Genomic DNA, 26177 nt, shown 5'->3' with positions numbered 1-26177 from the left:
TGTCATATTTTATGGTGAACTGTGGTTTAGGAAATTTTGCTTTTAACGTGGTTTTACAAACGTTTTTAGCTGCTCTTTGTGCAGAAGAGTACGATGCAATAAAATAAATTACCTCTACCTTCGAATTCAGTTCTGCTCTACTGTAATATTTTCTTTCCTCCCACCTATCCCCTGAGGCTGACAAGACAAGGAGGAGGACAAGAAGGTGTAGCTTTCAGCATTGCATGGGAGAGGGAACTTCAGGAGAGGCCTGCTTTTTCTCTCAGCCCTTCAAACTGCCTGTTCTGCACAAATATGAAATGGACAGGAAAGCCAACGTCCTTTGCAGCCAGCCACCTGAATATACTCTGAATTGACCCTATTATTATTATTATTATTATTATTATTATTATTATTATTATTTTGAATTGCCTTTTACATGCACCTCAAGTCAATTTACAAATATATCTAAGGCTAAGAATAGTTTTTAAAAGGGTGCAAAAAACCAGCTAAAGACAGCTGCTCATTTTGTGCTGTTTTTAAACCTAAAGCCAGTGCTTTTTTCCTTTAAAAATGTTTAGGAGTACCCTCATTTTCCTATTCATATTGAAATACTGCCCCTCAATGAGGTCAGATTCACAAAATGTTTAGGGGTATGTGTACCCCTGCGTCCCCACAGAAAAAAGCACTGCATATGGCAGAGACCTTTCTACCTGGCTGGAAAAGCTAATCAAAACAAAAAAATGTCTTCGACGGTTTCCAGAAAGTACGGCTCGTGGGTGCCCATCGTCTTTTGACAGCGATGCTGCCACTCTTGTGAGCATGGGCGCCTGGACTGAAAGCGCTGTCACGGAGCGGGCTTCCGATATTTTATGGACGTGAAGGAAGAGCTCTCCTGCAAAACACAGCGACCTCCTGAGAATATGAAGGACAAGGCTGTCTCTCAAGGAACACTTCTCATTATCCCTAGAGCCGGCATCAAACATTTTTCCTGCATGAGGCGAAGCAGCAAATGCACCCCTGCCTCCTGTGACTGTGCCATGGCAGTTATTTTGGCACCCGAGGCCAAAAACCCCACAAGCCGCCTTCCCCTTCGGTGGCAGTAAAAGGCGATAATAAATAAAAGAACGAAGCAGCTCCTTGCCCTTGGGTGAGGCCCCAAATCAGCTCCCTGAGGCGGACAGCTCCCTCTGCTTAACGGTAGAGCCGGCCCTGTCTGTGCCGCTTCCTCCGTACACACAAACACACCCCCTTTCTTCTTTTATATATATGTATATATACATACAAATATGTGCCCCTTTATCCTTTCCCTGACCCTTTTCTTCCTCCCTGCCTTCCTCCCTCTCTCCTCCCCTCAGCTTGCACAGGCCCAGTAATCAGATGAGGCAACCGGATTATCTCTAGTCCCTCGGCTGCCAGTCTCCATTTTGTTTCCTCACAGCCTTTGGGGTGGCAGGCACTCCCAAAGAGGCTCACCTGGAGATGTGAAGAGGGGGGAAACACGCACACAACACCTCGGGCTATTTATTATTATTATTTTATTTTTCCCCGCCCTTCCCGCGCGCCCTCTTTCCTTCTCGCTTCGAGGGCTGTTTTGCCGCCTTCCCTCAGCCTCATCCCCTGGTGGCCGTTCCCAAAGGGAGACTTCGAGCAAGAGATCGCGCGCCATTCCGGTCCTCTCTCTTCGCCTATCGAGCATCCTCATCCTTCGTGGGAATCCCCCAAGAGCTGGAGGCGTCTGCGGCCTGGATGTGAAACCTCCGTGACTTGGAGGGAAAGGTAAGGGCTGCGGAGGCCGGCGCTTGTTTCCCTCTGCCCTCTATCAAAGAGGGAGAAACCTCTCTTCTTCTTTTTTACGAATCACAAAGCGTGCGCGTGAAAAGGGGCTGTCGAGGTTTCCCCAGGGAAACCTAGCAGTGACAGCGTTAGCCATATGATGGGCTTCCTTTTCCCAGCGGTGGCAGGAAAAAAGAGCCCCTTAAGACGCCAGTAAGGAAACTCGCTGGATTCAACGCGGATTCACAAGTGGCTCTTCTCGACCCCCCTTGCCAGATGTGTGCCAGCTTTTGCTTAACTATCCCTTTCGTCCCGTGGAGGATTTCCAAAGTTTGATTTGTGCGTTTCAACTTGTCCCCCTCTTGTCCTCATCTTCGTCCCAGCTTAGGACACTGTGGCGCGCGCGGGGGGGGTGTACTTTGCACATGCTCAGGGGCACCCACGTCTGCTTTTGAGGATTCCAGAATTAAACACAGGTTGTGGGACTGAGTCAACACCCCTCTGGAGCTGGGCCATGTGGCCGGAGTCAAGTCTCTGCTGTGCTTGTGTTGTGTAGTGATTTTGTTTCCATTCTTTAATGTTTTAGGGATGCTCAGCTGGGGCACTGGAGGTTATATGCTCTACCTGTTCTGTTTGTTTATTATTGATTGATTGGTTTTATATACCACCCTATACTCGGGAGTCTCAGGGTGGTTCACAGATATAAAACCACAAAATACATGATAAAAATAACAACCCACTAGCCCCCCCCCCAAAAAACACATTTTAAAAGGGCACAGGATGTTGAATTATAGCTGCTGAATGTGGTCTGTATGCAATGGGAGGGAACAAGCACTCCCCTTTTTTGCTACGAGGTTGCAGCCAATAACCTTTGAATCACCCCAGAATTATAATCAAGAGATACACCGTGCCAGGAGTGCCAATGTGGCCCCATGATCGGAGGTGCCCAGGGCCATGGGTGCTGTGCAGTGTGCATGGCCCTGGCACCAGAATTTGTGGGTGCCCGGTTCCTTCATGGGGAAATTTGTGGGTGCTCGGGCACCCAGGGCCTCAGGGACTTGGCACCTATGCGCTGTGCAAATATTAGTGCTCTACATTTTGTTACGCCCCCTTCTGGAATAAAAATTGACACTTCCACAACGTTTCTTCCTTAGATGGAATTCACAAAAGTTTTGGTGTTTTTTTAAAATGGCAATCTGAAGATAGATCTCTGAGATCTTTGTATTGTTGACTTTAAATGAGAGAGAGTTCTTTTGCTGGTGGGGAAATGTAGGCTATGACGGCAGATACTGTACTATAGATGGGAAAATGTATTGATTGTGCACTGGCAGGAGGTGTGTGTTCAGTTACTGCCCTGTGTGTTTCTTTAACTAGCTTTGGCTTAATTGCTGGAACCAGGAAAAAAACAATATTGGGAGGGCTCAGAAAGAGCAGCATGCATGATGCGTGAATATGTGTGAAATCCTATGGGTCCAACAATGGGGGTTGGGGGTGTGAACTGGTTATCTGGGAGCAGGAGGAGAACCCCTCTGGGTCCCAGCATTGGCTCCTCTGCTTTTAAGGGCAGTGTGGTTTGCAGAGATTTAGCAAGCAGAGCTTTCCCAGCATAGAAAACATATGGTGGGAGAGAGCATATCTGCTTAATCTGGCTGCAAGCACAGAGCTGGTAAAAATGTTGGCAACCCTACATGCAGCTTGCTCTTGAATACACTGCATGCACACACACTCGTTGCTCAAAAAGGTGCAATATTGCAAGATTTGGCAGTTTGTGTTGTGCTCACTGAACTAGAGAACTGCAGGAGAAAAGTCAAACAAGTTTTCTTTAGGAAACTTGCACCTTTGAAATGTTAAATTATAGGAAAGAGTCGTTGCTGAATGCAACAGGCTTGTGCATTAGGAAAACATACAGGACAACTTTCTGAAAGATACCTGTATTAGTAACCAATGAATTTTTAAGTCGAATCTTACAGCTGTTTTGTGCCTAATAGGCTGAATCTACACAGATATTTTTTTAAAACGCTGTGAAAATGCCTTTTTTAAAAAACATACAGTATATATGGAATCTGCCATTAGCTTATCAGCACCATCTAGTGTCACATTTGGGACTTCCAGGTTAGCGCGATCGACTAATGGCGGGTTTCCTCTGAGCTCTGGAGCGAATCGGCTCCGCAGGATCGGGTCTTGCCGCTGCGGTGACGCGGGGACCCTCAAAAATCACAGGCGGTGAAGCCTGTGAGCGTGGTGACTCTGCGGGCACCATTTGTGCCCCCCCCGAGCTGCGAAGGAGCCTTTTTAAAGGCTTCGGAACGGGGACGGGGTGAGCGGCGCGGTGCTGAGAGTCGACTGCTTTTCCTGTGGAGTGAAGCCGCACTGCCGTTGTCGGAGAGCGCTAACTTCTTCTTGTGAGAAATTGGACTTTAAAGTAACAACCCGTGAGTAATGCGGAAATTGGAATTGTAAAGGGAAAAAAATTTTTTTTGAATTAGGCACGATCGGGGAAGGTGTAAACAGGAAGTCCGCCTCCCCTCCTTGTAAATAATTTAAAGCAAGGACCTGCTAACTAAGGTCGAGTGAACCTTTTTTTCCTTTTTCGGTAAAAGATTTTAATTTCATGGTTTGGCAGTTTAAGAAATTTTACTGGAGGATAAAGAGTTAATTTTTGGGAGCTGATGTGCCGCCGCCACCCCCCACCCGGGAGTGCTCCGTGAGAAAGCCTGTTGATGAGGTACTGATGAGTTTGACAGCTGCCAAATTAGCTGTCAAGACGGAAAAAGAGAACTTTGTTTCTGTTGCTTCTGCTGGTTATATTTGTTACAACTTTCTTACAATTTGTTGAAAACAAGGAAGAGCTGATACAAACTAACTTGATTTTTGGATTTGAACTGGAAGGAATATCAAGGAACCAAAATCCCCCTAGAGGGGGTTCTGGGACATTACAAGAATGGCTGGAGGAGGAAAAATTCAGGCTGAACTGGACAGAGTTTTTGTTCTCTTGGGAAAGTTACAAGGCCAAATTGATGTTTTGGCTACAAATGTTACAACTCTGGACTTAACAGTAAATAACATTATTGAATTTGATAAGGATTTGAATCAGGAAGTCTATTCAATTGGACAAAAAGAGAAACTTGAGAGCTTTGAGAATTTGGAGAAGGAGATATATGTTGTTCCTGAAGAAAAGGATGGAGGAGCTGTAATTTTGCAGATGACAAAGGAGAGCTTGAGGCCAGACATGATGGCAACAAAGGAAAATAAAAACTTGATGTGGAAAATCTGGCCTGAATTGGAGATTGAAAAATAGAGAGATCTCCTTATGTGGAGATCTGAAGACCTAAGGATTACAAACTTGCTTAAGGTGGAAGTTGGAGCTTTGGGGACATTTGGACTTGAAAGGAGTAAGAAACAAGATTTGGGTTCCACTTTTAAGTATGGAGGTCTGGCTGGAAGAAACATGGATCCCGTGGGGCCAGAGCTTCTCCGAGATTTGGTGTTTAATATTAAGGACTATCAAAAAAACAGGCAGAGAGGAACTGAGAGAGAATTAAGAGCCTCGGATGTGAGATCTCCAGGCTGATAGTAGATTAAGACTGATAGACATTTATTGGGGACTGAAACCGGGAAAGGGGAGGGTGGAGTTTGGGAATCCAAAGGGTACATAATTATAATTTGTTTTATTTTTATTTTGTTTTGTTACTTGTATGAAAATTGGGAAATTCATGGAAGGGAATTTGGATCGACTTTAGAAAAAATGTTTTAAGAATGAGTATTGATGTATAAGTATTGATGTTTCAGTTTGGATAGGGTAAAATTGGTTTTTAAAAAAATGAACTAAATTAAATGAAAATAAGGTTAGCAAAAATAAATTGAGGAAATGGATGAAAGAGAAAAAGTAAAATAAATAATATGTTAAATTAAATTATTAAGTTAAAGTTGAGAAATAAGTAATAAGGATTTGCTGAACTAATAATTTGAATTGGAATACAAGAAGGGAAGGTGTGAGGAGGTCTGAGAAACAAGTTAAAAGAAATAAGCAATTGAAACTTTATGTGTTTTTAATTGTTTTTAAGTTTTATATTTTTGTATGTTTGTTATATATTTTTTTTCTCTTTTTCTTTTTTGTAGTGGTTGTTTATTTTTGTTTTTGTTTCATTATAGAAAATGCTAATAAATTCATTTTAAAAAATATCTAGTGTCACATTTGTATAATGCACTTAAAACACACTTAAAACGTTATATTTGCAGCTGTATAACTGAGTCCATAATAAAGACGCCCAAACTGTACTTTAACAGATAGTTAAGGAGGCATCTTGGAAGTGAAAGCCATACATAAAAGTGGAAAGAGGGCTACCATTACAACAAAATTATATGCATATTTACTCAGCTTGCACTGATGGAACATACTTATAAATTACTGTATCCAGAACTGCAACATTAGTTGCCAGTATTCAAAATCCTGTAATAAGTTGACTGAAGCAATATCATGCTCCCCCCGCCACAATTATCATTTTTTTCATATTTTTTAAAAATGCTACTTTTAATATGTATATTCTACACATTTTTTTTATTTCCAGGAAATAAATATTATTTTTAAGAAGGTGGTGGCAATTGGTATTCCACTGGGGATTAGAGAGGCCAGATGCAAAGAAAGGGAGGACTCTACATGCCACCTTTAATAGCAGAATTCCATCAGATGCAGCTTAATGCTCAGAGGTGAGAAGAGCTGTGCTACCAAAATTTCTCCTCTCTATACAACTACAGTATTAAAGGTACAGGAGGCTTCCTCTTTTGCATTTGGGCATCCTAGTGAGGATTGTGGTAGTTACGTGGTTTCTAGATTAACCTGACAGCAGCTTGCAAAAAATAACTTTTTTATTTTCCAATGCTTCCATTATAACTTTGCTGGAATATCATTCTGGCTAATATATGATAGATAGATAGATAGATAGATAGATAGATAGATAGATAGATAGATAGATAGATGTTGTTTAGTCGTGTCTGACTCTTCGTGATCCCATGGACCAGAGCATGCCAGGCACTCCTGTCTTCCGCTGCCTCCCGCAGTTTGGTCAAACTCATGTTCGTAGTTTCAAGAAAACTGTCCAACCATCTCGTCCTCTGTCTTCCCCTTCTCCTTGTGCCCTCAATCTTTCCCAACATCAGGGTCTTTTCCAGGGGGTCTTCTCTTCTTATGAGGTGGCCAAAGTATTGGAGCCTCAGCTTCAGGATCTGTCCTTCCAGTGAGCACTCAGAGCTGATTTCCTTCAGAATGAATAGGTTTGATCTTGTAGTCTCAAGAGTCTCCTCCAGCACCATAATTCAAAAGCATCAATTCTTCGACGATCAGCCTTCTTTATGGTCCAGCTCTCACTTCCATACATCACTACTCGGAAAACCATAGCTTTAACTATACGGACCTTTGTCAGCAAGGTGATGTCTCCTCTTTTTAAGATGCTGTACCTAATGTCAATTTAAACAAGAGGCTTGCTTTTAATTTTAACAATGGTATATCTCTATCTTCTCCATAATGGTGGTTAAGAGACAGGGCCAGCTGATGCATGAGTCAAGGTGAGGCGACTCCCTCAGGCCCAGGATCCAGAGGGCCAACAGATCCAGCCTCCAATAAATGAATTGCCTGCTGCTGCTGCTGCCACTGCAATAGCTTTGGTGTGCTGAAATAAATATTTAATTGCCTCCCCAAGGGCCCCCTTCCTCAGGAGAAGGACCAGGGCCCTGGAAGGAGCGCAAGTGAAGGCTATGTACCGGTCGGGAAGAGACAGAGACCACACCAGGATTGGAAAAAGCAAAGCCTGATCTTTATTGAAAGAACAGGAAAAAACAATAACACAAAAAACTGTTGCAACAGGGTCCCCTCTCACGCAATGACACGGAGTCAGAGACCCTGAACAAAGGGACTGCCTTGATTCTTATACCTTTTGATTTTCATTCAGATCAATAGCAAGGAGGTGGGGGGAAGCGATATGAGGGGTGTGAAGAGTGGATTAACATAAGGTAAGCAGGATGTTGAAAGACTTTCTGGAGGTGTCAATTTGCTGAAGGGCTCAGGTGGTATGTGTCAATCTTCGTGTTATTTAATTTTGGATCTGCTTAAAATGGCTTTTCCTTTACCTACAGGAAAACCTCCGCAACTGCTGATAATCAGCATGCAGATGTGAGGCTGGATGTTTGAGAAGATGTTCAGGAAATGACTTAAATGTTAATGTGAAATCCTATTCTGCATTGCTATCAATTCGGGCGTGATATCCTGATGTTTGCATCCTGATGTTTGCATAGGACTGCTTTATTTTGAGCTCATATCTGTGTGTATTCATGGTATGGTTTGCAGACCCAGTAGGAGGCAGTGTGGTGGATTGAGTTTTGGCAGCCTTTTGGATACAATATTGAGTCAAGTATATACATTTCGAAATATTTAGATTGTTACATTACTTTAAAACTACATTTTGGATACATTCAGAAAAGTACAGCATAGTACGGCATTTCATTAAAGATACATCCATGAATACATTTTAAAAGGATAGCTTCATGGAGAAAGAGGTACACAGGAATGGCAACAGGCACGTTACGTTAAGATGATGCATTAAAAAGGCACACATTATATTACATTCAATGATACATGAAAAGACACAGTAAGATGGCATCTTCCCAACAATGCGTTCTTTAAGGCACAGTTTATTATTATTGTGGGACTTTGGGGTAGGATGATATCATTAGGATCATTTTACCTTTATTCCCCTCTCTGGCCCTGATTCTCTTATGACAGTGCTCCTTGGAGGTTGGATCTGCCACATCTTTGGCAGCCCCCTCCCTCCACCCCACCTCTATAGCAGCTTCTTGGCAAATAGGAGGCTCTGCTGGTCTCCCGCCCCTAGAGAAGAAATGGTGGAAGGCTGCCCTTTTGGGGTCTTCTGGGCTCTTCACCCACCTGGCATGATTTAGAAGAGGCCCCTTTCCCACCACAATGGCCTTTGATTCCCACTTCAACCATTGGGTAAGGTTGACGTGATTCCCCTTCCCCTTGTTTTTCCACTCACCCTCTTGTTCCCAATGTAGATCTTTATTCTTCCCCATGTTTGCTTACTCCTTCTTCCCTGGCAGGGGGAAAGCGCCATTTTGTGGTTTGCCTCAGGTGCAAAAATGTATTGGACTCACCCTAGTAAGGGGTAGTACATACACGCTCAACTCTTGACAGCTACACTCATTGGCTTGGATCTGTCAATAGGCCACTAACACGGCAGACTGAGCCTTTGTATTGTCTCAGATAACACTTGGTAGTCTAGTCGGTGCACACATCCAACTTCCAGTCTTCACACATATGGTACTTAAGTGCACGCCTGCACCAAGTCTAAAAGTAAGGCTAAGCAATAATTTATCAATGCAGTGCTTTAGTGCACATCCTTCCTAGCAGTGCAGGAGAAGGAATTTAAAAGATTTCCCAATGCTAACACTATGAAGCTAGGCTGTAGAGCCTACAAGGGTCCTACAGTCACCTGTGTGGACATTGTTTCTAAACTATGTGGACTGCAGGGATCAGGTGTGTGGCAAGATATATGCCACACAACATACTACAAATCCCTAAATGACCTATCTGCCAAGTTTAATAAGTACAGCATTTAACTTACTAATTTCATACTGTAGCTATGCCCATACAAGAGTTTCTAACTTCACTGGTTCAGTGAATTAGTGCTAATCCAGAAATACAGTGAAGTAATGTTTGCACATTGTGTGGGGTTTTCCATACTGACATTGGTCCCATCAACTGCTGTGGCTGGACTAGTGGAAATTAATATGGGCACAGCTATTGTTTAAGTAGAATTGGTGCATTTGGATACCAGCTCAAAGCTGATCTGTACATGCAGCAGGATCAGGGATGAATCTACACACCGGGGGCGGGGGGACGACACTGTAAATAAATCAGAAATTTATTGTAAATAAATCAGAAATTTAATTGTTATAACAGAAGAAAAAAAGGCTATCTAAAAATCACATCAAAATTTTTTTTTGCTATCTGGCACCATTTGGTGTTGCATCTGGCACCATTTGGTGTTGCATCTTTATAACACATTCAAAACGTTGTTTTTTGACAAGCTGAGTCCCAGATCATATAGTTTCCACCCACCTATTGTGGTGGGAATATCTCTGTATATAGAAAGCTAGGGTATCGGGGAGAAGGCCAGCCTAAAGGCTGCATGATATGCTAGTTTTCTATGTTCAGGATGTTGGACGTTGGTGGTTCGTTTTTTGTGGGCAAGCACTCAAATATGCAATTGCTACCTGCACTTTGAATAGCACAGTCCATTCAAACGTGTACCACGTGATTCTGCTGCATGTGAAGATCAAGTGTCAAACCCCTTTTGCTAAAGATTCACACTTCATCTGACAGTACCAGTGCTTGAAAAGTTAGTTTTAAACAGGAGAATGTTATAGTTCTAGTTCACCTTGTCCAAAAAGGAACACCTGTGACTCTTCACCAGCCTGACTCGTGTCTACATCTTGGCCTCCCTCATTCCACTCTCCTGCTTCAGCTTCTGCCCCTGATTCTGGTCTTCTCTCTGCCACAGACTCTCCCAGCTCACTAAGCCATGTTACCCCTTCAACTTCTGGTACCACCTCCTCCCAGTCTTCTCTCTCTTCTCCCTCTGACCTCTCATGGTTGTCCCACCAGCAATCCCCAAGCTCTGAGCCTTCTTCCCTTGGGGGCTCCCCACTGGGTTACTCTCTCATGTTAGCACAGCAAAATGGCTGGGCAGTGCATGCCAAAACCCCTTTGTGCAGGTTGGGGTGTGTGTGTGTGGATTGGGCAGAGGTGTCTGCAAAGTGACGCCGGTGTCACTCTGCTGGCCTGGAGTTTCCAGTGGGATCCCTACTGGCAGCAGCCCACAGAAAACCCCCAAACAGGTGCAGGAGGGGGTTGCAGCAGCCCAGAGTGCACTGGATCCTGAGCTGGCCCCACTGGCATTGTGAGATGTCATTGGGGCTGATCTGGGTCTGGTCATTGCACCAGCTCCATGCTCCACCCCACCCACTGGCACCCTCCACCCCAACCAGCATGATTGGCAGGGCTATGGACGCAGTGGTGCCCTCCCTGCTCTCTGGCCAGGCTTTACACTGCAGCTTTAGCCTTGTCGTACAAAAGTATAGATTTAACACAAGTAGTAAAAAACCAGATATATCATATAACTTAATGCTACTTCACCAGTACTGGCACAGTTGTTAATCCAATTTAAGAGACCTTTTGTACAGTTGTAGTCACAGCCCCTTTTCATTGTAGCTATGGAACACCACTTCATATGCCTTGGACAGCAGCTGGTGTCAATTTAATTTACACTCAGCCTGTTCCTGTTCCACTTTTCTAATTGCACAAGGGATTAACTAGACAACTTCACAAAAAGATTACAGTTTGATGAAGAGGTCTTTCATGTGGCTGCAGGTGTTCCTCTTCAACGGCACGCTAGCAGGTCTCTCTTTTTTGAAACAACAACAACCCAAGTGCGTGCACATTCAGATTTTATTGATCTCAATGCTAAGCAACACCGAAGCTCTTCTTTATCTGCAGTTTCCCTTCCTACCTCTACTCTTTTTCAATCGGCAATTCTAATGTTCACAAGCAGTAGTGGTGCCAGGTGAATAGATGTGGAGGAAATGACATTTCTCACTACCACAGCCACCACTTCTCTCCAACCAATGCTAACTCAGTTCTCCCTGCATAGCTGGCACTTTGATTTAATTCTTAGCTGTCTACAGCAAGCCAGGACCCACAGCTTCGCTTCTACCTCCCTGCATGATTACAAACAATGGATAGCAGAGTTTTTTTCATTATTGCTGTTAGGTCATGACGCTTAACATTCTATATTGGTGCAACTGACTTTCTGGAGGTATAGGCTGCTTGAAATATCTCTTAAGATCCCATGCCTGTGGTCCCGTTCTTACAGGGCTAGTGAAAGTTGGCAGTGTTTTGTTTTGTTTTTTGTTTTGCTCTGACGCTAGAAGTTGGTTTTGCCAGCTGGCTTTTCCCTTTCCATTGAGGCAGCATCAGCAGTCAGTTATAGCCCTTAAACTTCATTTCTTTCTTGTGCAGTGGACTTCCTTAGGGTGGCAAGGAGCAGGGTGGCGCTGTGGGTTAAACCACAGAGCCTAGGACTTGCCGATCAGAAGGTCGGCAGTTCAAATCCCCATGACGAGGTGAGCTCCTGTTGCTCGGTCCCTGCTCCTGCCAACCTAGCAGTTCGAAAGCATGTCAGACTGCAAATAGATAAATAGGTACCGCTCCGGCGGGAAGGTAAACGGCGTTTCCGTGCGCTGCTCTGGTTCGCCAGAAGCGGCTTAGTCATGCTGGCCACATGACCCGGATGCTGTCTGCGGACAAACGCCGGCTCCCTTGGCCTATAGAGCGAGATGAGCACGCAACCCCAGAGTCGGTCACGACTGGACCTAATGGTCAGGGGTCCCTTTACCTTTACCTTTATACCCCATTCCAAGGGCTTCTTGTTAGCAGACTTCTCCCTCACCTGGCACCACCAATTCTTTACTTCCTATAGCATCAGCAGTCTACAGTGTGTTTTACAGAGTAGCGTAAGCAGAAGGGAGGGGCACTGAAATACCTGCAGTCTAATATTTCACAATGGGGTGACAAGGGTGGAGTGGGGATTTGAAAACATCAGGGCTAAGGGGAGCAATATGCCCAAATTTGTTTGACTTGGAGGGAAATGTAAGACCACAGTTGGATGGAGCATCATCCACAGAAGCAGCTTGTCCCCTAGCTTGGGTTGACTTTTACAATTGTCATTGAAGTTGAGTTAGGCTGTCCAAAGCACAGTATGCTCCACAGGCAATGATTATTGCATGAGTATCCTGGTTGGATATTTACACTGCTTACTCCAGAGTCCCTAACTTTTTGGGGCCCAGGAGACACATACACAAATCTAAGAAACTGATGTGGACACCGGAATATACCCATTTCACAGAAGAAAAGCTGGTGATGCTCAGTCGTAAAAAGAGAAACCAAGCAAAACACACGTATCTCAGAACAAATGAAACATTGAAAAAACACCAACACCCAACAATGACATCCCCCCCATCAAAAAATCCTCCATGAAAAAAAAAAAATATTGGGCAGGGGCCTTGGTGGGCACCAAGGTGGGTGTGTGAGAGTGCTATGGTGCCTGTGGATGCCACGTTGGAGACACTAGGCTCACACAATTAGACCATACACGCGACCCTATGCAAGCACTGCAGGTGCTTCAGCATGAAGCCCCTCCTCCTCCTTTAATCGCAACCATTTAGTGACCAATCGCCTGCAGTTATGACCCTTCTTGAAAGAAACATGAATTGGTAGCGGCCAATCTGGTGAGATGGAGCCCATGCAGCCCTGATCTCACCCTACCTCCCTAGTGTGAATTGCCTAGTTAGTTTTCTGCTGAAGTTCTCAAGTTGGATCAAAGCCGGCTTAGGGAAAATGCATCAAACGGCAGTACTTGTAAATGGCAATTGGACACAGCCTTGTATAGGATTGCACTGTTTTAAAAAAAGGAGAAGCACCCTTTAGATATAGATCTAAAAATAAGCAAAACCCTGGCATCAACACCTTGAAGAGGGGATTAACTCAGTTAACTTTTGTTTCTTTCTCACGCTCAAGGCTTCCAAAAGAATAAATAACCACCTGTCAATATTTGTGTTCCAAAGCTTTCAGCATAATCTGTGAAGATTAATCCTATCAGAAGTTGCCTCAAGCTCAACAAGTGCTGCATAAAAAGCTCTCTTTGCCCTCAGAATATTTAATCATATGGCAACTGAGAATATAAGACTGGTCAGTCAACCTTTCCCCACATCTTAAACTTATCTGTTCTTCTGAAATTACAGTATATTAAACTTGATCCAAACTTCCAGATTATTCATCAAGAAGCCCAGGTAAAGTTTTGAAAGAACCTCCAAGAAAACTTATTGGCCTAGTAATTACTAGGGTAGCTTTAGCCTTATTTTATTCATTTATAGTATTTGTACCTCACTCTTCATCCAAAAAGGCTCCCAGAGTGGGTTACATAAAATCAAAACAAGACATTTTGCCTTTCGAAAAAAATAAACCAATAATTGACTCATAATACTCATAATATTGCAGAATCTTACCACAAGTAAACAGCTTTTTCCTTTTCCTTTTTTAGTACAGGTGCTAAATTTATGCAACAAAGTGTCGGAACATAAAAGAGGGCTATCACAGATTGAGGAGCCATTTACCGCATTAGATTCAATGACACATTTACATCCGCCAGCAAATACTTCCTTTGGTTTCAAGGTTCTGAAAAGTGAGGTGCACATTAAATTTGATGGCACATTAGACTTGAGTGAATATGGTATTTTTATTCGGTCATTACACAGTATGATATGCAGGGACAAGAAGGAGGCATGTGTTAAATCAAATTGGTAAGGATTCTAACAGACATGCTCAGGTGTAACAAAAACTTTAGGCCAAAGCCTATCTTCCCTTTTTTCATGGAGTAATTACTAGAGGTCTTGGTTAACAGTTTTGTTTTAGAAATCGAACACATAACCCATATTTTAACAATTATAGCAGAGCTTTTCAAACTTCATGTTGAGGACACACTTTTTAGACATGCATCATTTCACGACACAGTAATTCAGTTTTACTAGCAAACCGGGGGGGGGCCCTGCCTGCTCCCTTTCCAGCCTTGGGGGGAGCACAGGGAGCATTTGTGCGACACACCTACACATTGCGGCCGAAACTAACATGTCACGACATACTGTTTGGAAAGTTCTGAATTATAGTCTTTATACCTGTCTAGTGTGATGGATGTGGCTGTTTTTTTTTTGAGGTGAAAGTCAGGTCAGGTTCATCAGTCACCTTTAACTGGTTTTTTGGGGGGTGGGGGAAGAATCAGTGTGCTGTGTTATGAAAATTATGGGACCAAGTCTGAGCCCTTGATGACCTGTCCGATAACCCAGCCCTGCCCCAAACGGCTTCAATATCTGTCAATGGGGAAAAATTAACCAAGTGCAAATGTTCTCAGCTACTCTCCAGCCTTTCAGCAGCCCACCTGAATGGAGCTTCTGGACCACAATTTGGGAACCTCTAGTTTAAAGCTTGTTCTTCTGTTTTAAAAAAACAAGCCTGCAAGCTCTGAAATAGGATACGGGCAAATATTCCTGCTGACCTACATTTAAACACACATTGCCTTTGGTTTATTTGCTCGAACAAGATTATTTCAAGTGCAGCTAGAAGTAAGAGGAAGGTCAGTCTGAGCATTAAATAAAACCTAGCACAGTGATTTGATTAGTAGCAATTTACCATCTGGAAGGAAAGACATTTCAAAGGCAGCTGCATTTGGAGACAAAGTTGCAGGTCTTTTTTGTTTTTTGTTTTTAAACTAGAGAAACTATATTACCTGTCAGAAAAACAAAACACTTAAGTAATCCTTTCGGTTACGTGTTCGAAATCCTCAGGATTAGCCACCCCACCTGACACATCAGGAGCAGGGAAGGAGAAAAGATGGCTGATTCCCATATGCTAATATGCAGCTGGCAATGGCTGATGAAACAAAACAAAAACTCAAATAGTTTTTTGTGCGTGTCGTGTCGCCCAAATCTCATTATGAACATGGAAGGATGAAATTATTGTATTAGTTTGTGGCAGGAGCAGGAGGGGAATTTATCTTTGATTTTAGTCAGAGATCACCCCTCCCCAACCTCCAGCCTTGTCTTAATGTGCTGTATATACATAACATTCCAAGAAAGATATTGAGAATGCTTTGCAAACATGAATTAAACCTTGGGGTGGATGGGTGGGAAATCTTATTTCCTTGTTGTGATTAAGTAAACCGAATCACAATTAGATTTTTGTTGTTGTTTAGTCGTTTAGTCGTGTCTGACAGTGGCGTAGCGTGGGTTGTCAGCACCCGGGGCAAGGCAAGTAATTTGCGCCCCCTAACCCGTGGATTTGCGCCCCCTAACCCGTGGATTTGCGCCCCTAAACCCTAACCCCCAGATGTTGCGCCCGGTGCGGCCGGCCCCCCCTGCACCCCCCACGCTATGCCACTGGTGTCCGACTCTTTGTAATCCCATGGACCAGAGCACGCCAGGCACTTCTGTCTTCCACTGCCTCCCACAGTTTGGTCAGACTCATGCTGGTAGAGATTAAGGAGCCTTAAAAGTCATGCACAGGTGGCTCTCAACTTATACTGGGGTTACCTTCCAGAGATGGCACCTGGAGCCAAAATTGTGTACAGTCAAAGTGTATTGGGTTCAATGGCAGCCCGGACACTGAGACCCAGCGCCAAGGGCCTTCTGGCAGTTCCCTCATTGCGAGAAGTGAGGTTACAGGGAACCAGACAGAGGGACTTCTAAGTAGTGGAGCCCACCTTGTGGAACGCCCTCCCATCAGATGTCAAGGAAATAAACAGCTATTCTATTTTTAATCTGAAGGCAGCCCTCTTTAGGGAAGTTTTTAATATTTAATGCTGTATTGTTTTTAACACTCGATTGGGAGCCGCCCAGAGTGGCTGGGGAAACTCACCCAGATGGGCGGGGTATAAATATATTATTATTATTATTATTATTATTATTATTATTATTATTATTATTATTATTATTATTATTTAGGATTGCCAAAGTTTCTTCCTCCAGGTACCTTCCCCCCTTTTCAATTTCTTTTGCCAAGTGCAAATAGCTGAATGTGCGCAAGTTAAATGCCCACAGGGTGCAAGTTACCTGTAGTGAAGTACTGATCAATTTTAAAATAGACTAAATTCCTGTTTTATTATTCAGATTTTTGTGGGGAAGGAGGCATGTTTCATAATTTTTAAATTGAGGGATTGAAATGATATTGTTGATGGTTTATCCCTTCTCAGTAGTTTGTCCAGACTGTAAATATGCTACATAGAAGTCTGACGAAGCTATTAAATTACAAGGCCGAGTCTGGTAGGTAATTGGCTTTTGACAGCAGTGGGGTGTGACTTACCCCCTTTTCCCTGCATGTACAATTTACGACCTACAGAAACTGAACGGAATCACCACCCAATGGACTTCATGGCTCTTCTCTCCCTCCCCACCCCCTTTGTAGTTTCTAGAAAGTTTTTAGAACTCCATACATTGTTGAGCAGACTTTTCTTATTATTAGGTCCAGAGCACAAGAAATAATTGTCCCCCCGATACTTGTGTTGGAAGAGATGGTTTGCTCCCCCATGTATAATTTAAGTAGTAGTGAAACTGATGCTTTGCATATTTGAGAGATCACGGTGGAGTTCACAAATTGTGGGTTCTTTTGCACACTCCTTTCTTCACAAGCAATGCTTCCCAGAAGTTGCTGGTTGTAATCAGGGTGTCTGTAATGAGCTTACGAACAGATAAGAACCTAGATACAGCAGCCTTCTACCAGAGTCAATCTTATAAGTAAATTAAAATCACACTGCCCTTCTTGGTGTAAAACGAGGCATGTGGTTGCCTTGGTGTTAAAAGTAGAGCTCCTTGCCCTCTATTATTTCTGCACAGGCTTCTGTCTCATGGACGCTGCTGTTATAAAGTCAGTAATGGTTTCTGGAAGGAGGTCTCAGTAGTCTCCTTAGATGTGGCAGGCAAATAGGTTCCTGTGAATCCTCTGTGGATGCTGAAAATGGTACTACAGTGGTACCTCGGGTTTAATAATAATAATAATAATAATAATAATAATAATAATAATTTATTATTTATACCCCGCCCATCTGGCTGGGCTTACCCAGCCACTCTGGGCGGCTTCCCAAAAAATATTAAAATACTGTAATACATCAAACATTAAAAGCTTCCCTAAACAGGGCTGCCTTCAGATGTCTTCTAAAAGTCTGGTAGTTGTTGTTCTCTTTGACATCTGGTGGGAGGACGTTCCACAGGGAGGGCGCCACTACCGAGAAGGCCCTCTGCCTGGTTCCCTGTAACTTGGCTTCTCGCAGTGAGGGAACCGCCAGAAGGCCCTCGGTGCTGGACCTCAGTGTCCGGGCAGAACGATGGAGGTGGAGACGCTCCTTCAGATATACTGGACCGAGGCCGTTTAGGGCTTTAAAGTACTTAATTTGTTCCAGAGGTCCGTTCTTATCCTGAAACTGTTCTTAACCTGAAGCACCACTTTAGCTAATGGGGCCTCCTGCTGCCGCCGTGCTGCCGGAGCACAATTTCTGTTCTCATCCTGAAGCAAAGTTCTTAACCTGAAGGACTACTTCTGGGTTAGCGGAGTCTGTAACCTGAAGCGTATGTAACCTGAAGTGTATGTAACCCAAGGTACCACTGTATTGGTTTCTTGACTTCTAGCGGGCTTTGCCCACCATTTTGTTTACCTGAGTTTCCCACACTTTTTCGGTTCATATGGAATGGGGAAATTTTATTTCCAATTGGTTGAAATTTGGAGGGCTTCCAAGCATTTAAAGCCACAATCTTCTACCAGTTGCATGGGGTGGCTACGTGATGCTCATCCAAAACCCCACAGGAGAACTCAAGCTAATGGGATCATTTTGTTGGATGGAGCCCAGAAGCTTTGGCATAGAGTTTGATGGGAAACCAGATTTCAGAGCTCAAGTGTTTCTGCTTGTGGGTGTCAGGGGTGCTTCTCAGCAAAAGCGATACACATAGCAGGTAGTTAACGATTTATTGTCAAAGATAAGACTTGCAGTCACTTCTGCAGCTTTGGATATCTACACACACCAATCTCAATCTCAATCCCGATTTTCCTGGGACATCCCGGAATTACAGACGCCATCCCAGCTTCTGATTTGATCCCGTAATGTCCCATTTCCCCCCTCTGGCGCTGCCACCAAGCTTGGAGAGGAGAATGAGCCAGCGCTTGCAGTGGTGCTGTGCTCTCACATGAGTGTGGCGCCAAAAGACATTCTTATCCGAGGAATGTTGGAGGGTATGTAGCCTAATGGCTAGGCAGCTATTCCCAGGTCCATGCTCTATGGAGCATTTGCAGCAACTGGGGACCACTCCCCCTCCTCTGGTTTATATACCTTCCCCCAATGGGCTGCACGCATGTAGCTGGAAACTAAGCCTACATGGAAGCTGCCTCTGCTCTTCCCCCTTCAGTTCTCTCCTGGCTCTGGGAGGCAGTGGTGAAGGAGAGGGTGAGGAAGCACCAAGCCCTTCACTTGTGTGCCTGTCTCTTCTTCCTCCAGCCCTGACATGTCCCATGCTTCTGATTCTTGCCTCTTGGCTGGTATAGAATCCCCACAAACCATTGCCCCCCTCTAGTGAGTCAGACTCCGGCCCCCTTTCCCCCCATGGCACACTTGTCAGTGTCCTCCTGCCAGTCCCTGCCAGTGGGGCTCCCAAGACTAAAAGAAACTCATGCTTAGAGAAAAATAACTTCAGAGAAGCCATTTGTGGGGTGGGAATAGTAAACCCTCCTACCTTTCCAGAATAAAGCAGCAACACTTGCAATAAGTTGCTTGAACTTGGGAGGAGGGGAAACTCTTGAGACCTGCCAAGCTCTGTCCTAAATATCTGTACCAGCACCTGACCTCTTGCCTATTTTACTTCTGCGGTGCCATGCAATATACAGAGGGAAGTACTATCCTCTAGGGATGGCCATGGAGATTCTGCACAAAGGCCAGTCTATCTGCTTGGGAGGTAAGACTAAGGAACGTAGAGAACAAAGCAACTCTCCCTTTGTGCAACCAGCTCTCCATCGTCTGTAGCCTGTTGGCCTGACTTTGCACGTATTCAAAAAGCAAAGACTTTGCAGTTTGATCAATCTGCTGTTCTTACAGGCTGAACCTCAAAAGATTAGCCATGTGTTGTTGTTGTTGTTGTTGTTGTTGTTGTTGTTGTTGTTGTTGTTGTTGTTTCTTATGTGCATCTCTCAAATGCTTTATGGGTTGTTTGTATTTATTGTTGTACATACACTCTGTTTCAAAAATAAAACAGGTTGTTAATTTTTTTAAAAAATCACATATGAATTCAAATATGTACAGGTGTGGCGTTTTCAGGTCTTGTTTGAATGCAGGGAAAGTGGATTAACAGGTGAAAAACGCTCAGATGTGGGCAAGCCCAATGCCTTCTCTACCAAAGCCAGCTTCTAAGCTGGGTGTGAAATGCATCAGGATGGATGAACTGTCCTAGTGAATAGGATAGGGAACCAGGGAAGAGGGCCTTATTTGCATATGTGGACCTGAGTGAAAACTATCTACAGTATCCCCCTGCTGGCCCAGGGTGAGAACTTCAGTACATAACAAGGGCCTTCTCGGCAGCGGCGCCCTCCCACCAGATGTCAAGGAGATAAATAACTATACAACTTTTAGAAGGCATCTGAAGGCAGCCCTGTATGGGAAGTTTTGAATGTTTGATGTTTTATTGTGTTTTTGTATGTGTTGGAAGCCGCACAGAGTGGCTGGGGCAACCCAGCCAGACTGGCAGCATATTATTATTATTATTATTATTATTATTATTATTATTATTATTATTATTATTTAGCATGGAGGGGCATGCTGAGTAGAGGAGAAGCTGAAGCAAGGAAGGCAGTTTGGGAGGAAGAGAAGGCAAGGAGAAGATGGGTGTCTATTACCCCTTCTGGCATCACCACCCAACACTTTGGCCTATCTATGAAATTTCCTAAGCCTTTACACAACGGGGGCGAAGAATAGATGGTGGCCTTTCAGGTGTTGCTGGTCTACAGTTCTCCCTATCCCACTCTATTGGCCATGCTGGAATGAAGTTGATACTGGAGTTGGAGTTGAACACCTGGAAGCCAGACCAATCCCTGCTATACACTTTATAAAGTATACAGCAAATTTATTTCTTAAAAATAAAAAAGGGTTTTTTGTTGGTTTCTGCTGTTTGGATATTGTTTTTGTTCCAGTGTGTTTAATCTTTTTTGTCAAGATGGAAAACTTGGCTCTTTATCTGAAGCGTCAGTCAAATACAACTTTTAGTTTAATTCTTTAAAGATGAACTTTGCCAGTGCTTACTCTTGAATAAAAGATTAGCACTGGTGCATTGCTAGGCTTTCCTAAGCTCTTTGTCGACAGCAACACACGCTCTAAAAAATCTCCTCCCAATTCCCCATAATTTAATTAAATCCTTATGTATTTCATCTACCTACTTTCCATTTTCCAAATTGCTATTCAGACCCTGCAGGTTATTCAGAGTTCCTTTAAAAAAAATACCGTAACAATTTTTTTTTTTTACAAGATTGTCCAGGGATTTCAGTAATTTGCCACCAGATCAACATCAGCAATCAAAACAGAAAATCTAATAATAATTCAGATTCTATATTTACTAGTACATTAAATAGGTCACTGCTTTAATCATAACTCATAGAGGAGACACACACACACGCACACATGCATTTGTTGGTTTCAAGCAAAGCAGTTCAGTGCAATTAGCAAACGCATTTCAGATCCGCTTCTGAAGCTAAGCCAAAAATAGTGGATGTTAATTCCATTTCTATCCTAATCCTTCTTCTGCTTGTCTAATGTTTTGGTACTCATAAGTCATAACATGTCCACTTCAAATTGCATGTTTCCTGTTTGCTGTGCCCAAATACAGATTTGTTGCAGATTTCCAAACATAAGTACCATATTAAGAGTGAATTCAATGTTAATATTATTTTTTTTGCTTGGAAACTTGTTTCATAACACTGTGATTGGTTGTGAACCTGTCAGCCGTGGAACTAAATGTAGTCCACACACACACACACACACACACACAAAATGTTTAATCTTACTCCTAAGTGAATATTCTCCTATCATGTTGCCTCCATGGCAGGAAAGTTCCACCTTAATAAATTTAAGGGATTAGATCCTACCTTTTGACTTAGAAAGCTGTTGGGGTGGCTTTCAAACTAATTTGTAACCATCAAAAAAGCAGCTGAAAACAAACAACAAAATTAAAAACAGCTAAACACTAAAAGATAATTAAAAACCTGAAAAAACAGGTGGGTTTTTCCTGGCATCTAAAAAGAAAAGTCTCTTGCAAAATAGAAGCTTTTGACTTGTTAAAATGCCAAATAAGTAGCAGGGATTACGACATATGTGAACTGTAGTATGGTTGCATATACACTATACATATGGTTGCATATGCACTATACATATATGGTCGCATATACACTATACATTTTCCACACCTCCCACAAAATCCTAGGAACAGTGGTTTGTCCCTCTCAGCATCCTCAATAAACTGCAGTTCCCAGGACTATTTGAACGGGGGATGTGAGTAAATAATAATAATAATAATAATAATAATAATAATAATAATAAATTTTATTTATATCCCGCCCTCCCCAGCCGAGCCGGGCTCAGGGCGGCTAACAACAGTCAAATAACAATCAAATAATAACACATTCTAAAAATATTTCATTATAAAAATTAGTTAAAATCAAATTGATGGCAACCGATTAAACAAAATTCTGTGCAGGTTGCCAGAGGAGGGAGTCAGGCTGCGCCCTGACCAAAAGCTTGGCGGAACAACTCTGTCTTGCAGGCCCTGCGGAAAGATGTCAGATCCCGCAGGGCCCTAGTCTCTTGTGACAGAGCATTCCACCAGGTTGGAGCTGCAGCCGAGAAGGCCCTGGTTCTAGTTGAGGCCAGCCTAACCTCTCTGAGGCCTGGGACCTTGAGGGCGTTATTATTTGTAGACCGTAGATTTCTCTGTGGGGCATACCAGGATTCTCTGTGGGGCATACCACACGGCCTTGGGTGTGACTTTATTTTAGAACCTGCGCAAAGCTGTTTTAACACGTTGTGGAGTTTGCCCTCCTAGGTGACATCATGCTAGGTCATAAGGAAAGGGTTAAATGAGTATGAAGTGATTGGCAAGTGGGAACCCAAGGGGAGGAGTTAGAGTTAGAGTTGTTGAGAAGTCAGTCCGGTGTTAGAGAAGAAGCAAGGATACTTCTGTGGGTTGGGATAGGTTGATGTGAGAGAGTGAGAGAATCTGTTAAGAGGAGTCGGATAGACAGTTGGGATAATCAGTTAGAAGGTATTAGGAAGGTATAGGCCGGTAAAGAAACTAAGATTAAGAAACTGACAAGAAAAATTATCTGAAACCATAAACTTGTTAAGGCTTATAAAATAAACTTGTTTATTTAGTTTAATGTTAACAACTGTCTGGACTCTGTGTGTACCCGAGAGAAACGGGTTGGTGGCAGCGGGGAATCAACCACAGTGGTGGCACAGGGATCAATACGTCAAACGTCCGGGGGCCCTGTGTGATCACCACACACATGAACTGCTTTTAATTGTCTCTTTTCCCCCCTTTCTTGCCCTAGAACTCTCCTGTGCCATGGAAACAAACAGCCACCAGGAAACCTTGAACTCTGTTTGCCACAGCACTCTGAACCTGAACTATCACCCTCTCTCAAAGAGCTCCACAAATCTGGCCGGCGTTGGGCGAGTGGGTTCTGAGGAGGGACACAACAGCAGGCAGGAGCTGCGAAAGAGCCTCAGCAGCTCTGCCTGCCAAGCCCAGGCGAGGGAGAACAACCTGGGAAGCACACCTAGCTCTGCATGGTCCTCAACCCGCTCGGAAATTGCATCCACTCTCCGAACTGTGAGCAGCCTGTCTCCAAGCGACAGTGTTCAGAGCACCACCAAAAGCACAAACCACTTCCTGGGTGTGGAGCAACCCCCAGTTTCTGCAGGAGGGGTTGGCCCTAGGACACACACCAAGAGCAGTACCGCTGAGGATGTGTCCGCAACCTGTGATGCAAATCTGCAGCAGGTGAGCACGATGGAAGCACTGGGAGCTGCTGTCCAGAGAAGCCTTTCTGACCTAACGTGCAGCTGTAAGCAGCAGAGCTCCACTCCCCACATGGAGACAAGTGCCACATACTCTGCTATGCGCTCCAGCAGCAGTTACGGGGCTGCAGCCGGCAGCGTCACATTCCCAAGACCGAGATATGGATCGGACACGTGTGAAAATGCCCCCAGTTTCCAAAGTCACATGAGTCGGGCCCCAAGTTTGCCTAGAGACCAAGATGTGCCCACTAGCGTCTTTGACAATGGTGCTGTATCGCAAAACGTGAACGTTTTTGCGGACCCTGGAGCATATCACTCAGCTGTTCTCGGGCCGCATATGCCTGGAGACCACTTCTCAAACAGGGCTATGTACGCCCAGGGTGGAATTGTGTATAGCAATTATGCAGCTGGCATGTACCCACCTGGCATGGTGGCCATCCATAATAGTACTGCTCTTCCTTACGGCATGAGGCCGGAGTCTTCGATGAAGATGGAGGGCACCGTCCCGGCCTATTGCCATTCCTTGCCCATTCCTTCCGTTCAGTTCATCCCAAGGTTGGTCTGCTCAGTTAGTGAATCAGGGAAAGGACAAGTGACCCCCGGGTACTGCCAGTCCTTGCCCGCTACCGAAACGGCAACGCTTCCAAAGCTCGTGTCGTCCGTGAGTGAGTCGGGCCTGGATGCAAAGCGCATCCTGCGCTGCTGCAGTGTGCGTGGGGAGCACATGATGCACATGCAGCCTTGCGTGCAACCGAGCAGGGCCCAAGAGGAAATGAAGACAACGTACGTGGTGTTGAATAGCCACCAGGACGGCGTCAACACTGTCCTGAAGACCAAGGACACAGGGACGATGACCTCCATGAATGACCTCACCCGGGGATTGCAGCCCCTTCTCGAGTGCAGAGATGCAGAGGTACAAACCATCCCAACGAAGGAATGTAAATCTGCAGCAACGAGCCCCTCGGTCGCAGCAGAAGGCCACCCTCACGTGTTCCCAGAGGTTAATCTGGAGCCCGAGGCAGAGGGTGAGAAGTCTCCAGTGCGGGAGGTGAGGTGGGACGATGAAGGCATGACATGGGAAGTTTATGGTGCGGCTGTAGACCCCGAGGTCCTTGGCTTGGCCATCCAGAAGCACCTTGAAATTCAGATAGAACAGTTTCAAACTGAACCGGAAGAGATCTCTAGGAAAAGTACTGAGGAGCTGCCAGCTAAACAGGAAAAGAAAACCTCTTTCAGAACAATGATGCATTGCCTAAGAAATCCAGGCTGCTGTGCCCGTTCCAGCACAGCAGTGGAATAAACTTTCCTAGCAGACTGCAAGACCGTTGTTGTTTTTAATAGTTGCAAATAAACACGGGTACACAATATGGAGTCCCTTTGGAATAAAACTGGAAACTGTGAGCTGGTCTAAAATAGAACTCTGCAAGGCAGAGGCTCCAGGGACAGTTTTTAGTACATATATCCCTCATCTACATGTTACTCAGAATGAAGTAGTAGAATTTTGGACTGTTTCGTTTCAGATTACAGGTGGGGTTGGGCTCTTGTTTTTGAATGCTCTTCCACATGAATAAACCCTAACAACATGCATTGAACTAGCGCATGAGAGAGAGAACTGTGTTAAATCTTCCTCCCCGCTGTGCTAGTTTGCTACACTTAAAGAGTGTTTTTGGAGGATGTGTGTATTGTTTTTAGGGGGAAGGCACTCAGTTTAATCAGTTGTCTTGAAGCTATGGACTCATGTCTTCCTGACCCCTTCCTTGCTGCATAGTTTAAATATGCTTTAAGTGAAATAAACAAATAAAATATTATTATTCCTCAGCCTGTAGCCTAAAGTGCTACAGAATTATATAAATTGTTAAAATATATTATTCTCTTCCTCTACCCTCAGCTTGAAGAGGTCAAGAATTGTACCACCTTATTTTGAGTAATGTGTAGATCTATTAAAAGAAGAAGAAAGCCCAAATACCTGCATTTTATATATGGTATTGCTTTATCCAGGTGATTTAGCTCTGAATAATACTTCAAGCAAATACTATGTTTTTCTGAACGACGGCTTGAAGCACATCACTGTATTTCCCTGTATATGTATGAATTGTAAGAACCTTTTAAAAACCATGTATGGAGAGAAAATATTGATTTAGTGTTAAACTTTGGTCCCTGCATTTTTCTTACTGCAAAATTGTGCAGGTAGTTTTAAATACTAGAATTCCATTTTATACTTTTTACACAGATGGCATGTAGTAATTTATGAAAGCATATAATTGAGTACACTCCTTGTTACTAGATAGCTTATTGAATTACAATGCTGTGTACAATAAAACCTGTGACTTCAGTGCAATTAGTCTTTCCTCTAGACCGGATGCATTGCAGATCATTGTGCAGTTGGCACAGCTCTTTGCAGAACATCACATCCAGTTTCTTCAGCCATGAGGAATTGCATCCTAAATACACAAGGGAGTCTGTGCTTACACTGTTACCAAGGCACAACTGTACCAGTGTTACCAGAGAAGAGTCACAAATGCCTGGTTTACTATGAATTTTAATCTCAGGTTAACCTATCATTATGCGACATGGCTACTTTTGTTTTCCTGGCATTAAATGTAATTGTCCTCTTGAGCTGATGTCCACCAGACTGAAACAGGTGGCAGTTGATGAGGAAAGCCAGCAAGGCAACGAGCTCAGTGTCTGCTAATTGGGAAAAGT

General features: G+C 43.9%; 1 protein-coding gene across 1 annotated transcript; it reads left to right on the top strand.

Moving 5' to 3' along the window:
• The first annotated feature begins 1407 nt into the window (after positions 1-1407).
• On the top strand, positions 1408-26177 carry GPRIN2 (G protein regulated inducer of neurite outgrowth 2). Its single transcript, XM_083502657.1, has 2 exons — positions 1408-1758; positions 23006-26177. Exon 2 carries the CDS (start codon positions 23020-23022, stop codon positions 24772-24774), a length of 1755 nt encoding a protein of 584 aa, XP_083358783.1. The 5' UTR covers positions 1408-1758; positions 23006-23019; the 3' UTR covers positions 24775-26177.

The sequence above is a fragment of the Podarcis liolepis genome (assembly GCF_965112155.1).
Source record: "Podarcis liolepis genome assembly, chromosome: 5".
NCBI classification, from domain to species: domain Eukaryota; kingdom Metazoa; phylum Chordata; class Lepidosauria; order Squamata; family Lacertidae; genus Podarcis; species Podarcis liolepis.
This window is presented reverse-complemented; position numbering and strand designations above follow the sequence as displayed.